Consider the following 16,532-nt stretch of genomic DNA (forward strand, 5'->3'; position numbering starts at 1 on the left):
AACCAAACGAGCATGAATGGAATATAATTTGTGGATAAACTTACATCGTAAACTAGATCCTCTAGGGTATGCACGAGGCGAGATAGCTCTGGTTGAAATGTAGACATGTCGTCCAGGGTAGCATTGGATAATGATAGTTTCAGCTGATTTATTGACAAGGAAAGGAGGTCCTGTAAACGAAGAAGAAAATGCATCATGTATATTTTGAAATAATACAAAATAATTCTTCTTTTGAAATTGTATTGATGTGTAGTTTTGCAAGTGACATCGACCGAAATTATCGAAATAATAGGGGTTCCACTCTTTATGGGGCGAAATTGCCTTAGAGTTTGTGACAGTGCGTGTATGGGAAAAAACGTGACACAGGGGGTGGATTATGTCATTTTTTAACCGCTCCATACTCTAAATGGGTTACTTGGGTTCTACAACAATGATCGTCAATTTTTAAATGTCCAATTTGAAACTCTCAGACGCTAAAATGTCATGACCTTTTAAGAAAAAAAAATACAAAAATTATTAAAGCGGGTCATTCTATGTTATTTGCGTTCTTTTATGGATTATGTACCCAACATTGCCGATGAAGGGTTTTTTTTTTTTATTGATATCCGATTTTCAATCCCATGTGCATTCGCATTGTTTGAGAGTATTTCTACCAACGTCCGTTACCGTATTGACTGAGATTTTAGATTGATCTCGATATTGATATGATCCAAAACATTGATGTATTTAAATACCAATTATACTCACTACTTGCTCTACAACGTACAGCATCCGCTTATGATCCCAGTGCGTTAGTCGCTTGTCCGTCCCGACGTAAAAGTTTGTCCGTGCCTCCTTTAGTACTTTATGAAATTCATCCAGAACATTCTGCATGACGCGCTTCATTGTCTCGATTTTAGCGTCAACATTATCCATTCGAAATAGAACATATTTCCTGAGAAGTTCCTGGCCGTACGTGAACGCACGATGCAGGGCAATGGTCAGCAGATATTTCCATCGAAAATCCGCACATCGGAAACCTACTGTCAACATCGGTCGCTGATGGGAAGGGAATTCCTGGAAGTTGGCGTAGCGTACTTTGGATGTTGGATGCTTGTCTAGTTTTAGTTCGATGGCGTTTGAGGATTGGGACAAACATTTCAAAGCAACTGTAATCTTTGCGGGCTTTGAAGTATCGAAAACCAAGACATTAAGAATAATTAGTTTCATAAGAAAGTTTTCTTCCGTCCAAAAAGCTGTAGTATCCAGTGGCACTGTAATAGGAAAAGATTGGCATTTTCTAGGAGAAACGGACCGGTTATGAATCACTTCGGTGGAAATCGTTAGCAACAACCGACCGACGTACGCCTCATTATGGTGACCATGGTAAAAATAAAGATATGATGGACCAAAAGTAGGTAGGGAATCTATGGTGGAGAAGATGATGCTAAATCTGGGGGTGATATAACTGATAAGTTCAATACCCTACAAACGCTGTCAATCTGCTTTGATAGTTTTGAGAACGGCAGCTCTTTGCTTGTCAGGATTCGTTTGTAGCAACAGTCACTAACAATGATTTCAAAGATGAACGTTTGCGTGAGCGACGGAAATGTTCCAATAAAAGCAATCTTCTCATTCCATTCGTGAACGTTACTGTTATGAGCTAGCTTAGTTCTTGACTGGACAGCCGGAAATAAGCAAAAAAAAAAAATGTAAATTATATGAAACATATCGGAAAACGTAATCATCTTTTGATGTTACCTTTATACCACCAAATGAAACTTGAATTGCGTAATTAGCTTTAGTGTCAAACTCGCCTTGTAAGATGCTGATGGAATATTTAACCCGTTGGAGATTTTTACTATCCGCCAGTGGCAGCAGAAGATTGCTGCACACGACATTAGTTATTAATTAATTAATGACAGTTAAACGATCGATCACTTACTCTTCGATTGTATCACAATCTGTTGATGGAAATATGACAGGAGTGGACTTTTGAAGACTTGTTACTATCGAAATATCGAGCTGTAAGAATCCTACATTCCCTTCGCTGGATGGCACTGAACAGTCTTCCAGTACTGCCCACTTTTGCAGGAAAGCGTGATCTAAAAAATACAACTTTGTTGTCAAAGCATTTTTAAGGTAAACATCATCATGTAAGTCACATGGGTTATCCCAAACCGTTTTCAAATCAATCGAAAACTCTCCTACGCAACTATTCTTCTTCGAGCAACATGTATGATGAAACACTGCAACGTTCAGGCTTGTTTGAAACAACTTCTCAAGCGATGTTATTATTTCGAATACGAAATACTGGGAAAGTTAAACAAATTAACAAGATACGTTCTAGAATTGGAAAGCAAAATATACCTCGTTGAAGAATGGACAGTCAGAGTTACGAAATGTACGGGTGCGACGAAATTCTTCATTGAACGATATCAGAACGAATGTGTCCTCGTTCAGAACGGTTAGATGGCGCGCTTTATGTACGGTAACACAAACTAAGAACGCCTGACGAATGCTTTCGAAACAAAACGGAACGATTGATGACATCTTGTGAATTGATTTGTTTATATAAAACTCAAAATAGTAAGCGATAGCCTACTCGATTTATTAAAAAAGTAGAAGGGTCTGTGCCTAGGGGCACGAACGGAAGCTTGACGTAGGACCGCTAGTGGACGGAATAAATGTGAAGAGCATTTAGTTCTTTTAATTGATCAGTTATCTATTATCTCAACTTTTTTCGTTTTTGAATTGCAGGCGTACCAAATTTGTAGTAATCTTTTTCAAAGAGAAAGTTGATTAAGAGAATCAATCAAAATCACTTGCACCCCTGCTTCCAAGTTTGATTACAAGATTACAACTCTGCACACTATTTTTTTATCGCTGGAAACCAGCAATATTTTGCTGGATTTTTCCGAGCTTAAAGTTCAGCAATCATTTTGCTGGAAGAGCAGCAAATTTGTTTTTTTTTTAAAGAAAGAGGCATCTTATTGTTGGAATTAATATTTGATTACATTTCCATGTGACTGCACTTCTTAAAAAATCATGTCTTCAAGAAGCTATGATGGGCAATCCTGGGTGCGTTATAATTGTTGTTGTTTCTTTATTCAGGAAACGCCTGGGTAAGTTTACGAATGAAGAAAGCTTTAAATTTCAGAGAAAGACGAAAGTTTTTCGACTTAATTCAGATTGCTAAGGTAGTTTAGTATACTTACTTCATGGCAAATGCTCTTTTTATATAATTTCCATGATATTTTGTAGGAGTTCAAAGAGTTGTTAGTCGAACATTTCTTGAACATAAAAATAATCATAAACCGTGAAGGAGAGAATGATGGATTTTGGCCGGATTTTGACGTTTAATGCAGTTTACTGGTACGTTCAGCAAAATATTTCATATTACTGATTTTTCAGTTAAAGTTGGTTTTGCTGGACGCGATTCAGCAATTCAATTTGCTGGAACAGGATTTTAAAATTTGGTGTGTGGAGAGCATTTTGTGTGGTCGTTGGGGGCTTGTGGTTCTGAATATGGACAAACAAGCTCAGATAAATTCTATTCCAACTCTTGATGTAAGCTTGATGGCCCTGAAAAGGGCCCTTTTATTGAAGAGGACATCCATGGCCACTTACGCTTGGCGTGTTTAGTGTAGGTGACAGCATCACGGACCTCATTTTCCAGGAACAACTTCAGCACACCTCGTAGATCAGACCGGAGATACGTGCGACACCGCCACGGCGAGCCAGACGACGGATGGTGGTTATCTCGAAGAATTTGCGTTTGGTTCTGAATGTAGCTTGTTTACAAACAAATGGTGTTGAGCTGTCAAAGACACGTGCTTATTTCTGCTTACACTATACCGGTGCTACACCGCAGAAACGAAAACGACACATGTCTCTAGGTTGGGAAGAACATCTACATGTCAAATGTGCAATGATGATTTTTTTTTTTTTTTTTTTTTAATTCTTTATTAAAGAGAAGCAATGATGAAGGAAACATACATCCCATCAAATTGAAAATGAATTCTGCATCGAAAATGACATTATTTTTATTTATTATGTTATCATATAGAGGGTCTCTCTAGTTATCATGAATGTGCAACAAATTAATCAAAAATTTTGAAATCTAGAGCAAATAAATAAAACAAAAAAAAACATTCACAATCAAATGATCAAACATATGAAATTATTTTTCGCAACGCAATACAAATAAGCTGGTCACATGATTTTTCATGTACTTTTGAACATTTTAGGATAGTTGCCTTATTATATTGTAATGTACTGTTTCTAATCAGGCCAAGCACACAAGAGTGATACATAGTGGAAACTGATTTTTTTATGTTTTATGGGCTCATCCAAGGGGTAAGTCACTCAGCATATTGTGCCGAAATTAGATTCGCCACAGCTTAGGCACATCCATCGGCACACCTTCGGCATACCTTCAGCATATCTGGTTGGTTGGTTGTCTTTATTGAGGAGATTTTCAGCCAGACGCTGGTTCATCTCCGCTCGGCATACCTTCGGCACACCTTCGGCACAGTCTCGTAGGCATTAGGTTGTTGTAAATTAAATGGGAGCACTGCTGTCATTGAAATTGTTCACAACATTACGTGCTGTTTGATTGTATATTCAGGAACATCCTCTGATTGAATATACCAGAGGAAGTCAGACGAGCAGTTCACTTTTAGATCTTAATACAAAATGTAGGTTCTTGGGTGGGCTCAAGAGAAAGAGGCAGTTATTCAGCTTTTACACCCTTAATTAAGAAAAAAAGATTCAACTCACACAAAACAAACTACAGTAGTCTATTCATCATCCTCTATAGTTGGTCTCCAACAATGTTCCTCACAGGTTCCATTTCTTTCCGGCCGCTGATAGACCGTTGTTTTTCACAGCACGATAGACTAGGTTTCTGGTCTGCCTTTGAGGGCATTATAAAACCCTAAAACACAAGACTTTTATCATCATATGATCATAAAACACCAACACTCGCCACTTCCCGCGCCATCTCACTCAAGTGCAGCGCTATCAACAATCAATACGAAACTATCGATTTTAAATTGGCTCATTTCTTGACTAGCCTATTGGTCCCAAGCAAATCGATTAACGTGCCCCATTGATTCACTATGGAAGTTTGACAGATAAAATGAGGGGTTAGTGGATTTTCCTACGTTTCGAGGGGTGAATCGATTAGCTTGGGACCGAAGATAGTACCAGAGCTGAGCCAAAAAGTTGAGCACGTTTCTTCGGGACCTACTTGTCTTAGAGTTGACTCTATGGCGTTATAGTATCTGTCGCTTGGATTCTGAAAAAGTTGCCAGTTTTCTTGATATGATGTATTCGGTAATACCAACAATCAATACGAAACTAACGATTTTAAATTGGCTCACCACTTTAGTAGCCTATTGGTCCCAAGCAAACGATTAACGTACCCTATTCTAGTTGAAATTCTATTACTACACTATGTTTGTTTTGATTCGCTATGAAAGTTTGACAGATAACATCAGGGGTGTGTGGATTCATGCAGAACATGCAGGGGTGAGTGAAATAGCTTGGGACTGCTTGGGACCGTTGTTCTGGTACTGAGTGAGCCAAAAATAATAATGATTTTCTTCGGGACCCAGTGGTCTTAGAGTTACCTCTATGGTTCTACGTTGCCAAATCACGGTTTGATGTTCCGGAAGACATAAGGAAGAAGAAAGGGGACAAATTCGCCAAAACATACTTTCTCTGGCAGGTCATATGCCAAACGGCGCCGGTGGTGTAGTGGTAAGCGTGATTACCTCTCACCCCAGCAGGCCTGGGTTCAATCCCAGTCGGCGCCGCCGGGATGTTCTGAGGTATAACATCTCTGATCACGCCTTCCTTCGGATGGGAAGTAAAGCCGTTGGTCCCCGGTTCATGAGTTGATGGGTCGATAGGTAGGGTCCAGGTGTGGGAGCTGCCTTCCTGGCACGTCGGTAGCATTGGTGCTCAGCACGGAAAACAAGATCGACGGAAAAAACAAACCAAAGGAAAGGTCATATGCCAATGCGGTAAACTGAGTAAACCGTGCATCACAATGGGTATCATCAACAGCAAAATTTACCGCACCGAGTGCCTCCAGAAGCGTCTGTTGCCCTTCCTGTGATCCCACGGAGGCGAGACATTATTTTAGACGGACCTGGCATCATGCCATTACGCGCGATCGACGTTGGATTGGTACAGAGACAATAACGTTGTTTTTGTACCAAAAACCGTCAACCCCCCAAATTCACCAGATATTCGTCCGGTGGAAAGATTTTGGGCTATAATGAAGGCCAAAGTTCGAAAATCGTCCAAGGTGTTTAAGAACGAGCTGGAGTTGAAGAAATAATGGATGAAAGTGACCAAAAAGGTCAGCTCCACCATTGCACAAAATGTAATGAGGGGTCTTAAGGGAAAGGTGCGGGCTTTCAGCGATGGAAAGTTAATTGAATAATGTAATTATGCCGAAACATAATCCATATGTATTAGTTCAGTCCCTGAAAGTTTCGAGAAAATCCGACTTTAATACATTTTTGGCGAACACTTTTGTCTAGTGCATTTTTTTTCGAGTACAGGCCTTATCTATTTCACTAGAAAAGGGGTGTTGTTTCTGGACAACGCTTACTTTTTTTTTTCCTTCCTTTATTTAACGTCGGTCTCTGTTCCGCAATCTAGTGCCAATCACCGACGGACATCGATTGCCATCCATTGACGGCAATCGAATGTGCAGGAAGTCAGCTTCCACACCTGCGTAGGATATCGCACCCATTCAACACACATGGGCCGGGACCAACGGCTTTACTTCCCTTCCGAAGGAAGACGTGACCAGAGATTTTTATGCCTCAGAAAAATCCCACCGACCTTGGCTGGGATCGAACCCAGACCCATCGGGGTGTAAGAAAGCAGTCACGCTTACCACTACACCACCGGCGCCGGTGGACAACGCTTACTACCTCTCCACTGCTTTTCTCGACCTCAGGAGACGTCAAGTCCGTTTACAGCACCTCTTCTTCTAGCACCTCAACCTCCTCTTCCACAGCTTTTTCACCGTTATTGTCCATGTAACCAAGATTCGCATCCAGTGATTTGAAGAAATTTGTACTTCTATTTGGATAGGTAAAGCCTAAAGTGTGCTTTATTTCGACCATATCGAAATTTTGGCATTCAACGACGACAAAGGCACTGACTGAGCTGCAGACAATGAAAAAAAAAACGCATCAAAAGAAGTAAGCAACAGTGTTTTGCTTCTTTTTTGTTTGTTTATTAATTGATTTGATAAGGCTTAATCGAACTTACTTTACAGAGCCGAGGATTCTTGTTCACTACACAATACATCTTAAAACTATAGTCAAAAGGAACAACACAATAAACATTTTATCTTCCGCTATCCAATAAGCCTCCTCCACCAGAACGGGAGCCGCTTTCAGTGGTTTCATTGAATGGCAGATTCGCCAACGGAGGTCAGAGCGTTTCCATTCAACACATTCATGACGAAATTATTGCTTTCCAAAGTCGACGATGCATCGACTGAAAGAACTGCTGATGAAGAACAATGAGGAGGACCACACCATGGTTGCCAGGGCTACCAAAAATTACAGATAATTCTGTCTTTCTACAGATTTTTCAGAGTTTTTAAAACCAAGATTCTGTATTCACAGATTACAGATTTTTAGAATTTAAACAGATTACACAGATTTTCAAAATATGATCAACAATTTATAAAATAAAACTTGTGATGTTTAAAAACAAAACATTATTTAAACTTATTTTACCATCACCAACTTATATATCTAAGCATGTTTTTTGTGGATTTAAAAAGGAGAATGAGAGCTGTCAGAGGTATTCTTTTTTGCCAAACCATAAGTAATTAATGATACATATTTTTTGGATCAAACACTTTTTAAAGGAAATTTTTAAAATATCAACACAGATATCATCACATATTTTCTGTAGAAAAACTAAGACGAATAGATTTTTTTGGGCAAAAACACAGATTCACTTTTAGCAACCCTGATCGCGTGACACACATTGATAGTGGTCTGCTTATGTCGAAAGCCGAGTAAACACTGATTTTGATTAAGAAATCTATGACTTGAACAACAATGAGTTCCAGTGGATTAATATCGAGCTATTTCACATAAATTTACATAAATAAATGGATCATTTCATGCTGAACTTTGCATTAGGTCCTATGTAACATTAATCGATTCTCTTCGTCGACTTTCTCTTTCGTTAATAACTTGAGCACGTAACCATTTCTTGTGTTTGTCGTATTAGATGCTAGATAAAAGCTTCTTTATCGATCTGTGTGCTGAAGATACTTGGGAATGTCTTTACATGGCCGTAAGGATACAAAGAGAAAGTCGACGAAGAGAATGTGTCAATTTACTTATGAGCTAATGCAATGTTCAGTTTGATTTTTCAATAATCTTGGAACTATCAAGAATTCTAACTTTTGAAGATTTAGTTTTTTTTAAGATCTCACGCTTACGCAATATCAAGGCAACGTTTTTTTATGATCCTGAAACCTGAAAAATAACAATATTTGTAATATAAGAAAAATCGGATCTTAGAAATAAAATCAAGGTCCATTTTCAAGATATCTTTGGACGAGGAGGAGGTCCTTTACTTGGAAATTTTTAGAGATCTTAGACTTTGAAAACTTTTCAAGAATCCGATCTACACACTAAGATTATTTGACCGAAATCTGTGAAATTTTACCGAAATCTCAACAGCTGAACGTTCTGTAAACAGTTCGGTGATTTTTCACAGTTTTCATGTAATTTTTCAACAAATATCTGTGAAAAATCACAGAAAATCTGTGAAAAATCACCGAACTGTTTACCGAACGTTCAGCTGTTGAGATTTCTATAAAATTTCACAGATTTCGGTAAAATAATCTTAGGGTGTAAGGAGACTTTGAACTAAGAAAATAAATGCATGAATCTGAAGTAGTAAAAAGTAATAAATCCTGTGTTTTGTTTGGGAAAACAATTCAAGTTTGAAATTCACGGACTTGGAAAAAAAAAAATCTGTAATTGATTCTGATGTCTGACATAAAACACTTGGTTCCAAGCACATACTTTTTACATGGTTATGTCCGGCAACAACTGTAGTATTTGATAATAGAATGGTTTATTTTGTCGAACATTCTTCGACAATGTAAAATTTCCAAATTTCAAATTTACCGAAAATTTAAAAGTCACGGATTTGAAAAAAATGATTATGATTATGCGAAATTTCAATTTATCTTGATGTAATATTGATGTAATATAAATTTACGCTACACTTTATTCACTAAATTGTCTTCTTCTACTATTTTACATTCAATCGATGATTCAATTTGACATGTATAATTAAATCTGTTTCATTATCTGTTGTTGTGGAGGCGAACCAGCCCAAGGCTGAAAGCCTCATTAATAAAGTTAAATAATAATAAATAATATCTGTTGTTGTGCCTACGGCTGAAAGCCTCTTATATAAAGAAAACCAAACCATTTTCTGTTGTTCTTATTATTGTTATTCCTCTTTATCATGTATTAAGATTCCGAGAAGCACCTCAGAGCACCAGTAGAGGCTTGTTGGATCTTGGCATTATTTTACTGACTCCGACTCCAACTCATCTGTCCGTGAAATTCTTTCCAACCCCGACTCCAACTTCTACTCCACATCCCTGCTTTAATGTTTGTGTTATCAGTCTATTGTAGGGAATTTGATAAATGTTATCAATAATTTTAGAATCTGAATAAAAAAAAATCATTCACCTGAAATACTAAACACCTCTTCTCAATTAAATTTGCAAATAGGCAGCCTTTGAAAATCTTCTTAGCTGCCTAATACATGATATTGTAACGAGCATCTCAACCCAAACATGTAAGCGTGATACATATAGCGAATTCGTTTATTATCGGGGTTAACACCAGTTCCAACCCAGTGCGAACCTCAACCTGAGCTAGGTTTTAAAAACAAACGAGCAAACTGACGTTTGTCAGAAAACAAGCAGACCCAATCTTGATACCCGATCCTGGTTGGAACTGAATAATAAACGAATTCGCTAATAGGTATTCATAAAATGTTTACAACGCTTTTTCTCCCACCCACAGCGTACCCGATGTCATAATGAGTACCTAAAACAAGCGAGGCGAAAAGCAGACATTCAGTGCTTCGTAAGCTCTGTAACTTTTCGCCGTCTGAGCATTGCCGCAAGCTTTCGTTGCTAGGGGGATAGTAAAAGTATTCGTGCACTCATTTCTGCACCATGCAACAGGTCGGTTTAGAGTGGATCTGAAACAAGGTTTTGGTTTGGAATATTATGTTTAATTTGCTTATACATTAGTCTTATTTAAAAAAAAATACCTCATTTTAACTAACGCTTGCTTCGACCACTGCGAAACGCAAATTATGTTTGGGAAATACGCATTTTGAAAAATAATTATGACTGAAAAGTTAAATGTCCATCCCTAATAAACAAATACCATTAACGAACTGTATTCCGGATGGATAAACTATCCCACAAATTGATTGGATGATACCCCGAACACGTCGTTAAGCTCTCTTTTTTGGATATCTTTATTCTTGATACTTTTTATCTTTTCAAAAATAAAATTAAATTTTTATTTTTTCTTCTACAATAGCAGTTACAATAAAATACTCGCCTTCGATATGAACATTAATTTAAGCGCACTTTCCGTCTTGTAACATAGGTTATTAAACAATATGAAAAATTTATTACACAATATATGTTGTGACATCATTTTACTTAAAGGCTCACTTTTGGCATAGTTTCTTCTTTGATTTTTTTCCAATTTTATATTAAAAAGATTTGTATTCCTTAACGAACGAGTGGGTACAGTATATTAGGGTGGGTCAAGTTTGTATGGCAGATCAAAACCCCCTGTTCCCCACTACTCTTTAGATTTATATGGAGTGTATCAAATGTTATCGATGTCAATTATGATCAGGATTTACGGGAGAACTTTAAAGTTTGTATGGGAAACGGAACGAAACTAATTGCTCGATTATTACCAAACCTGGGACTAAAATTGGGTAAACTATGCCGAATAACTTTATCGAAGGCCGCAAATCGATACAAACATATATAGAAATAAATATAAACTTTCAAACCGGCTTGAGGTCTTTTTTTTTCCTTGATTCATTTTCCGTCGATCTTGTATTCCGTACTGAGTACCCAATGCTACACCAGGGAGGCAGCTCTTACACCTGAACCCTACTTATCGACCATCAACTCATGGACCGGGGATCACTGGCTCGAGGTCTTTAGCACAGTTCTTTAGTAAATTTTTTTTTTTCAGTCTGTATCCCAGATTTGATAATAATTGAGCAATTTTTGAATTACTGTCAAGGAAATGAATAGTGTCGTTGCGTTTCTACAAACAATAAAGCGTTTCCACATATCTGTATCGTAACCAAATTCGATCAAATTTGGAAAAGTTGTTGTGGACATCAAAAGAGGTCGAAAGAGCAGTTGGATGATCAATGATGACCATGCAATTCGTATTTGCTACTCAGCGATTAACCAGATCCAGCGAAATCATACATGGGATTAGCAATCCATTCTCAGTGTGCAAACTCCGGTTCACGTCCTTTTTGTCATCTGAAAGGAAAAGGATTGTTAGTCCAACACCCGTTGTTGGTTGATAATGAGTATACCTCTGCATCTCCACGGTTGTCACAGGAAGGATGTTTCGGTTAGTGGGAAGGGTGAATTATATCTGAATTTACTTTGGAAAGTAATGCGTCCTTTTAAAGTTATGTTCAATCATCTATCAGAACGACTGAAGGATTATTCTTGCTGAAAAATTGCATTCTAATATGCATTTAGCCATATTTTATGGGTGTGCACTAATAAGAAACAAAGTGTGAAATAGTGGAATTTTAAAAGCAAAATGTAAGTGCAACAATCGGGCACTGAGACACATTCAAAAGATTTATTATGAGGAATGTTATAACGAATATAAATTTCAAAAGAGCTCTGGAAATGTTTCAATCGAAATTTTCGTGAGAAATTCTATTCTAAACCTCATAAAACCGATAAATATCCAAAACGTGTGGATAGCTGTTCAAAAATTGACAAATTACCCTAATTTGATTAAGTTTCATCAACGGGATCAGTAGTTAATTATTTTTTAAACTATCTCCAGTGTGGTTGACTGTTGATTTAATGCTAGTCCCCCCATCCCAAGAAAATTAAAATCAACTCTTTCTCAATAATTTGCAAACTATTGTGAAAATTTGCTTTCCCTTCCCTCTTACTCACTGCATCAGCAGAAAATTCTCGTCCCAGGCCAAGGCTGGTGGAAGGCTAAGCTTGATCACGTTGCATTATACAATGAAGCGGCCAGTTTGACAGTTATGTCTCTTTAAATGGTGCCTTCTAACTAGAATGGGTCTCGTTTCCTATGTTTTCCAATTTAACACCAAAGCACTAGTTGAGTTTTCAAGCTGAACAATGCAATTGTAACATTGATCTAATCTCTTTGTCGACTTTCTCTTTCGTTAATAACTTGGGTATTGAACCGTTTCTTGCCGGGTTTGTTGTATAAAATGCTAGATAATAGCTTGTTTTATAGATATATGTGTGTTGAAATTAGCTGGGAATACCATAACATGGCCGTGAAGATTCAAATAGAAAGTCGACGAAGAGAATCTGCCAATATTACTTAGGACCTAATACATTGTTCAGCTTAATTTTGCCGATTTAAATTTGCTTCCACGGGTTTTTCCACTTTCCTCATCGCCGCGCTACTTTGGCTCACAAACTGAGCAAATTGACTGAACTGTGAGTGCGGACCTTGTTTCCAGGCTTCTTTTTACTACTTCTATGGTAAAATCTATAAGCAAACGTCAGATTGTGCGTGAAACATGGCGGACCTCGTACCTACTATCCTTTCACTCTACCGAAAATTTCCATAAGAACTGTAAATATTTGCTAGTAGTAGAGACTATTTCAAGACCAACAATTGAAATGGCCTTAACTCCATTTTGTAAACAAACCTTGTAAGGCGCGTAAATAAACTTAAATTAAAATTATCACTCGCGATGCCACAAATTTCTGGTCCGGGAGAAAAAAGCAAATCTTCTGTTGTTTGCCAACATGATGTATCATGTTTTCTTTCTCGATTCTAGAACTTCTCGGAAAGCGAGAAAACCATCACTCACACACGTATAACCGTCCGGGAGGCAGAGTGCCAGCGCTAACCCGGCAAATGCAGCCGAAAACTATGAAAGCGAATGCACGCACAAAACAGAGAACAAACTTAAAACACAACCGTATCCAAAGGCGTTTGAAACTCGAGTCACCTGTTTGCCTATTCCCACTATTTGTACTATAAACCAAAACATTGCTCAATAAATTCTCCGTCGATTGACATATTACATGATATATTTCTCATTAACACTCCGAATACGGTGGGTAAAATACTTTACGCCGACCTCGACGCCGACTACTAAGCCTCCGAAAAACGCGTAACAGCAAGTTTGCAATGACATAACTTAGCCATTTCTTGATGAATTTCAAAAATTATGCTACCTTTAGAATTCCTAGGCTCTGTAGATTATTTTAATTGTAGAACGATTGAAAATAGGGTGGCCTACTTTTTTTTACAAAAGCGAAAAGAGTCGTTACACGTTTTTTTTTAAAGGTGGGTTTATGGATTTTACAAGTGGCTTAAGATCTATAATTTAGAGTATTGGACACAAATGTTCATAATTAGCCAGAATACAGTCATGGTTCCTATAAATGGAACCTGGAGATAACGAAACGGTCCTCGAAAGTTTCAGAACATCCGTAGAAATGGTTTATCCATAAACCCCTGATCCTAGAACTCCACGTTTTTTTCGGAAACATTAGAAACTGTGATATAAGAAATAATTTGGGTTCATGACATAAACATGAACCCGGATGGCCATCAGACCGTCCTCCGGAAGATCCGGAACATCCGTAGAAGTGTTCAATCTGTGAAACTGATTCTAGAGCTGCACGGTTTTTTTTTTCGAAAACACTTGGAATTAATTAGGGGTCATGACATAAACATGTACCTTGAAGGCCATGGGACCGTCCGCCAGAAGATCTGGAACATCTTTAAAAATGGTCAATCCTTGAGACTGATCCTAGAACTCCGCGTTTTTTTCGAAAGCATTTGGGAAAGAAGAAAAGAATTTAGTGTCATGACATAAACATGGACCTGTATGGCCTCCAGAAGATCCAAAACAACCGCAGTTTTTTTTTTCCAAATACATTAGGAACTTTGATATAAGAATTTGGGGTCATGGCATAAACATGTTCCGTCATGGTCATGGGATCGTCGTCTGGAAGATCTGGAACATCCGTAAAATGGCCAATCCATAAAACTGATCCATGAGTTCCGCGTTTTTTTTTCGAAAACACGCGGAACGGTGAAAAAATAATTTAGAGTCGTAACATAAACATGAACCCGAATGACCATGAAACCGTCTTGTGCATGGATGATACTGATTCGAACTGTGAAGTTTTCGAAAAAAAAATCATGGTTTTTTCCGAGGTTTTTCACAGTTTCATGTATGAAACACTATTACGGATGTTCCGGATCTTCCAAATGACGGTCCAATGGCCATCCAGGTTCATGTTTATGTCACGACCACAAATTCATTCTTATATTACAGTTCCACGTGTTTTCGAAAAAAACTGTGCAGCTCTAGAATCAGTTTCATGGATGGACCACTTTTATTGATGTTTCAGATTTTCCGGAGGATGGTCCTATGGCCATCCAGGGCAAGGTTAATGTCATGATCCCAATCTCTTTCTTATATCACAGTTCCCAATATTTTTTGAAAAAAAAAACCGTGGAGCTCTAGGATCAGTTTCATGGATGGACCTCTTTAAAGGATCTTTCGGATCTCCCGGAGGATGGTCTCATGGTCATCCGGGACCATGTTTATTTCACAACCTTAAATTATTTATTGTATCACAGTTGCTAGTGTTTTCGAAAAAAAACCGCGTAGCTCTAGAATCAGTTTCATGGATGAATCACATTTACGGATGTTCCGGATCTTTCGGAGGATGATTCCCATGGCCATCCGGGTCCATTTTTATTTCACGACCCACAATTCTTTCTTATATCGTGTTTTCGAAAAAATCACGGAGCTCTAGGATCAGTTTCATGAATAGACCACTTTTACGGATGTTTTGGATTTTCCAAAGGCCGGCCCCATAGCCATCTGGGACCATGTTTGTGTCACGACCCCAAATTCTTTCCTATATCACAGTTCCAAGTGTTTTCGAAAAACCGAGGAGTTCTAGGACCAGTTTCATAGATTGACCACTTTTACAGATGTTTCGGGTCTTCCTGAGCATGCTCCCATGGTCATCCGGGTTAGTGTTTATGTCATGAACCCATTATAAGAATTCTTTCTCATATCACAGTTCCTAATGTTTTTGAAAAACCGCGGAGCTCTAGGATCAGTTTCGTGGATTGACCAATTTTATGGATATTCCGAATGGTCCGGAGGACCGTTCCGTTGTCTCCATTATCCATATGTAGGAACCATAACTGTATTCTGGCTAATTATGAACATTTGAGCCCATTAATCTAATTTATGGATCTTAGTGGCAAAACCCATAAGCACTTCTTTAAAAAAAAAAACGTGTAACGACTCTTTTTGCTTTTGAATAAAGTAGACGACCTTATTTTTACATTCAAAATAATCTACAGACCCTAGGAATTCTAGAAGTACCACAATTTTTGAAATTCATCAAGAAATGGCTAAAGTATGCTATTGCAAACTTGCCGTTACACGTTTTTCGGAGGCATCGTATTCGGAGTGTTAACAGTTTTGAGAAATATGTATTTGAAAACTTCCTCATTTTCGTTCTTTTTTTTTTCTACATCTTCGCATTTCAAACTTATTGCTTATCGCATATTAGCGTGCTCTCAACTTAGTGTTCTAGATAGACTTCCACAGTTATTAATTGAGGGCTTTCGATGCCTATACCATTAGTATAATTGTGTGGCAAGTGCAATCTTACCATAGAGGTAGCTCTAAGACTAGAAGGTCCCTAAATAACGTGCTCAACTTTTTGGCTCAGCTCTGGTACTCTCTTCGGTCCCAAGCTAATCGATTCACCCCTCGAAACATAAAAAAAAACCAATAACCCCTCATTTTATCTGTCAAACTTTCATAGCGAATCAAAACAAACATTGCGTAGTACTAGACTTTCGACTAAAATGGGGTACGTTAATCGTTTGCTTGGGACCAATAGGCTAGTCAAGTAGTGAGCCAATTTAAAATCGTTAGTTTCATATTGATTGTTGATCTTAGTCTATGCCCAGGGAAGTCGAGAAAATTTCCAACCCAAAAAATTCCTAGACCGGACCGGGAATTGAACCCAGCCACCTCCAGCATGGTATTGTTTTGTAGCTGCGCTTTTATCGACTGAACTAAGGGAGGCCCCATTTTCGTTACATACCTCATTTTCGATTTCGTAATGTGACCCACAGTATAGTAAAGAAATACGTAGTTGAAGATGCAAATTTCAAATAACAGACTGTAGT

At 38.0% G+C, this 16,532-nt stretch overlaps 1 protein-coding gene across 1 annotated transcript in view; it reads right to left on the reverse strand.

The window, feature by feature from the left end:
- Positions 1–16,532, reverse strand: part of mfr (misfire) — a 52,936-nt gene that overhangs the window by 20,678 nt on the left and 15,726 nt on the right. Inside the window, exons 2-6 of the mRNA XM_065217842.1 lie at positions 1,925–2,084; positions 1,741–1,867; positions 1,469–1,658; positions 748–1,406; positions 45–170 (exon numbers count right to left, since the gene is read on the reverse strand). Coding sequence (XP_065073914.1) covers positions 45–170; positions 748–1,406; positions 1,469–1,658; positions 1,741–1,867; positions 1,925–2,084 — 1,262 coding nt within the window. The remainder of the gene's footprint in view (positions 1–44; positions 171–747; positions 1,407–1,468; positions 1,659–1,740; positions 1,868–1,924; positions 2,085–16,532) is intronic.

The sequence above is a fragment of the Ochlerotatus camptorhynchus genome, unplaced genomic scaffold (genome assembly GCF_037179485.1).
Source record: "Ochlerotatus camptorhynchus isolate MF236.1 unplaced genomic scaffold, CSIRO-AGI_Acam_v1.1 ptg000008l, whole genome shotgun sequence".
Classification (NCBI taxonomy): domain Eukaryota; kingdom Metazoa; phylum Arthropoda; class Insecta; order Diptera; family Culicidae; genus Ochlerotatus; species Ochlerotatus camptorhynchus.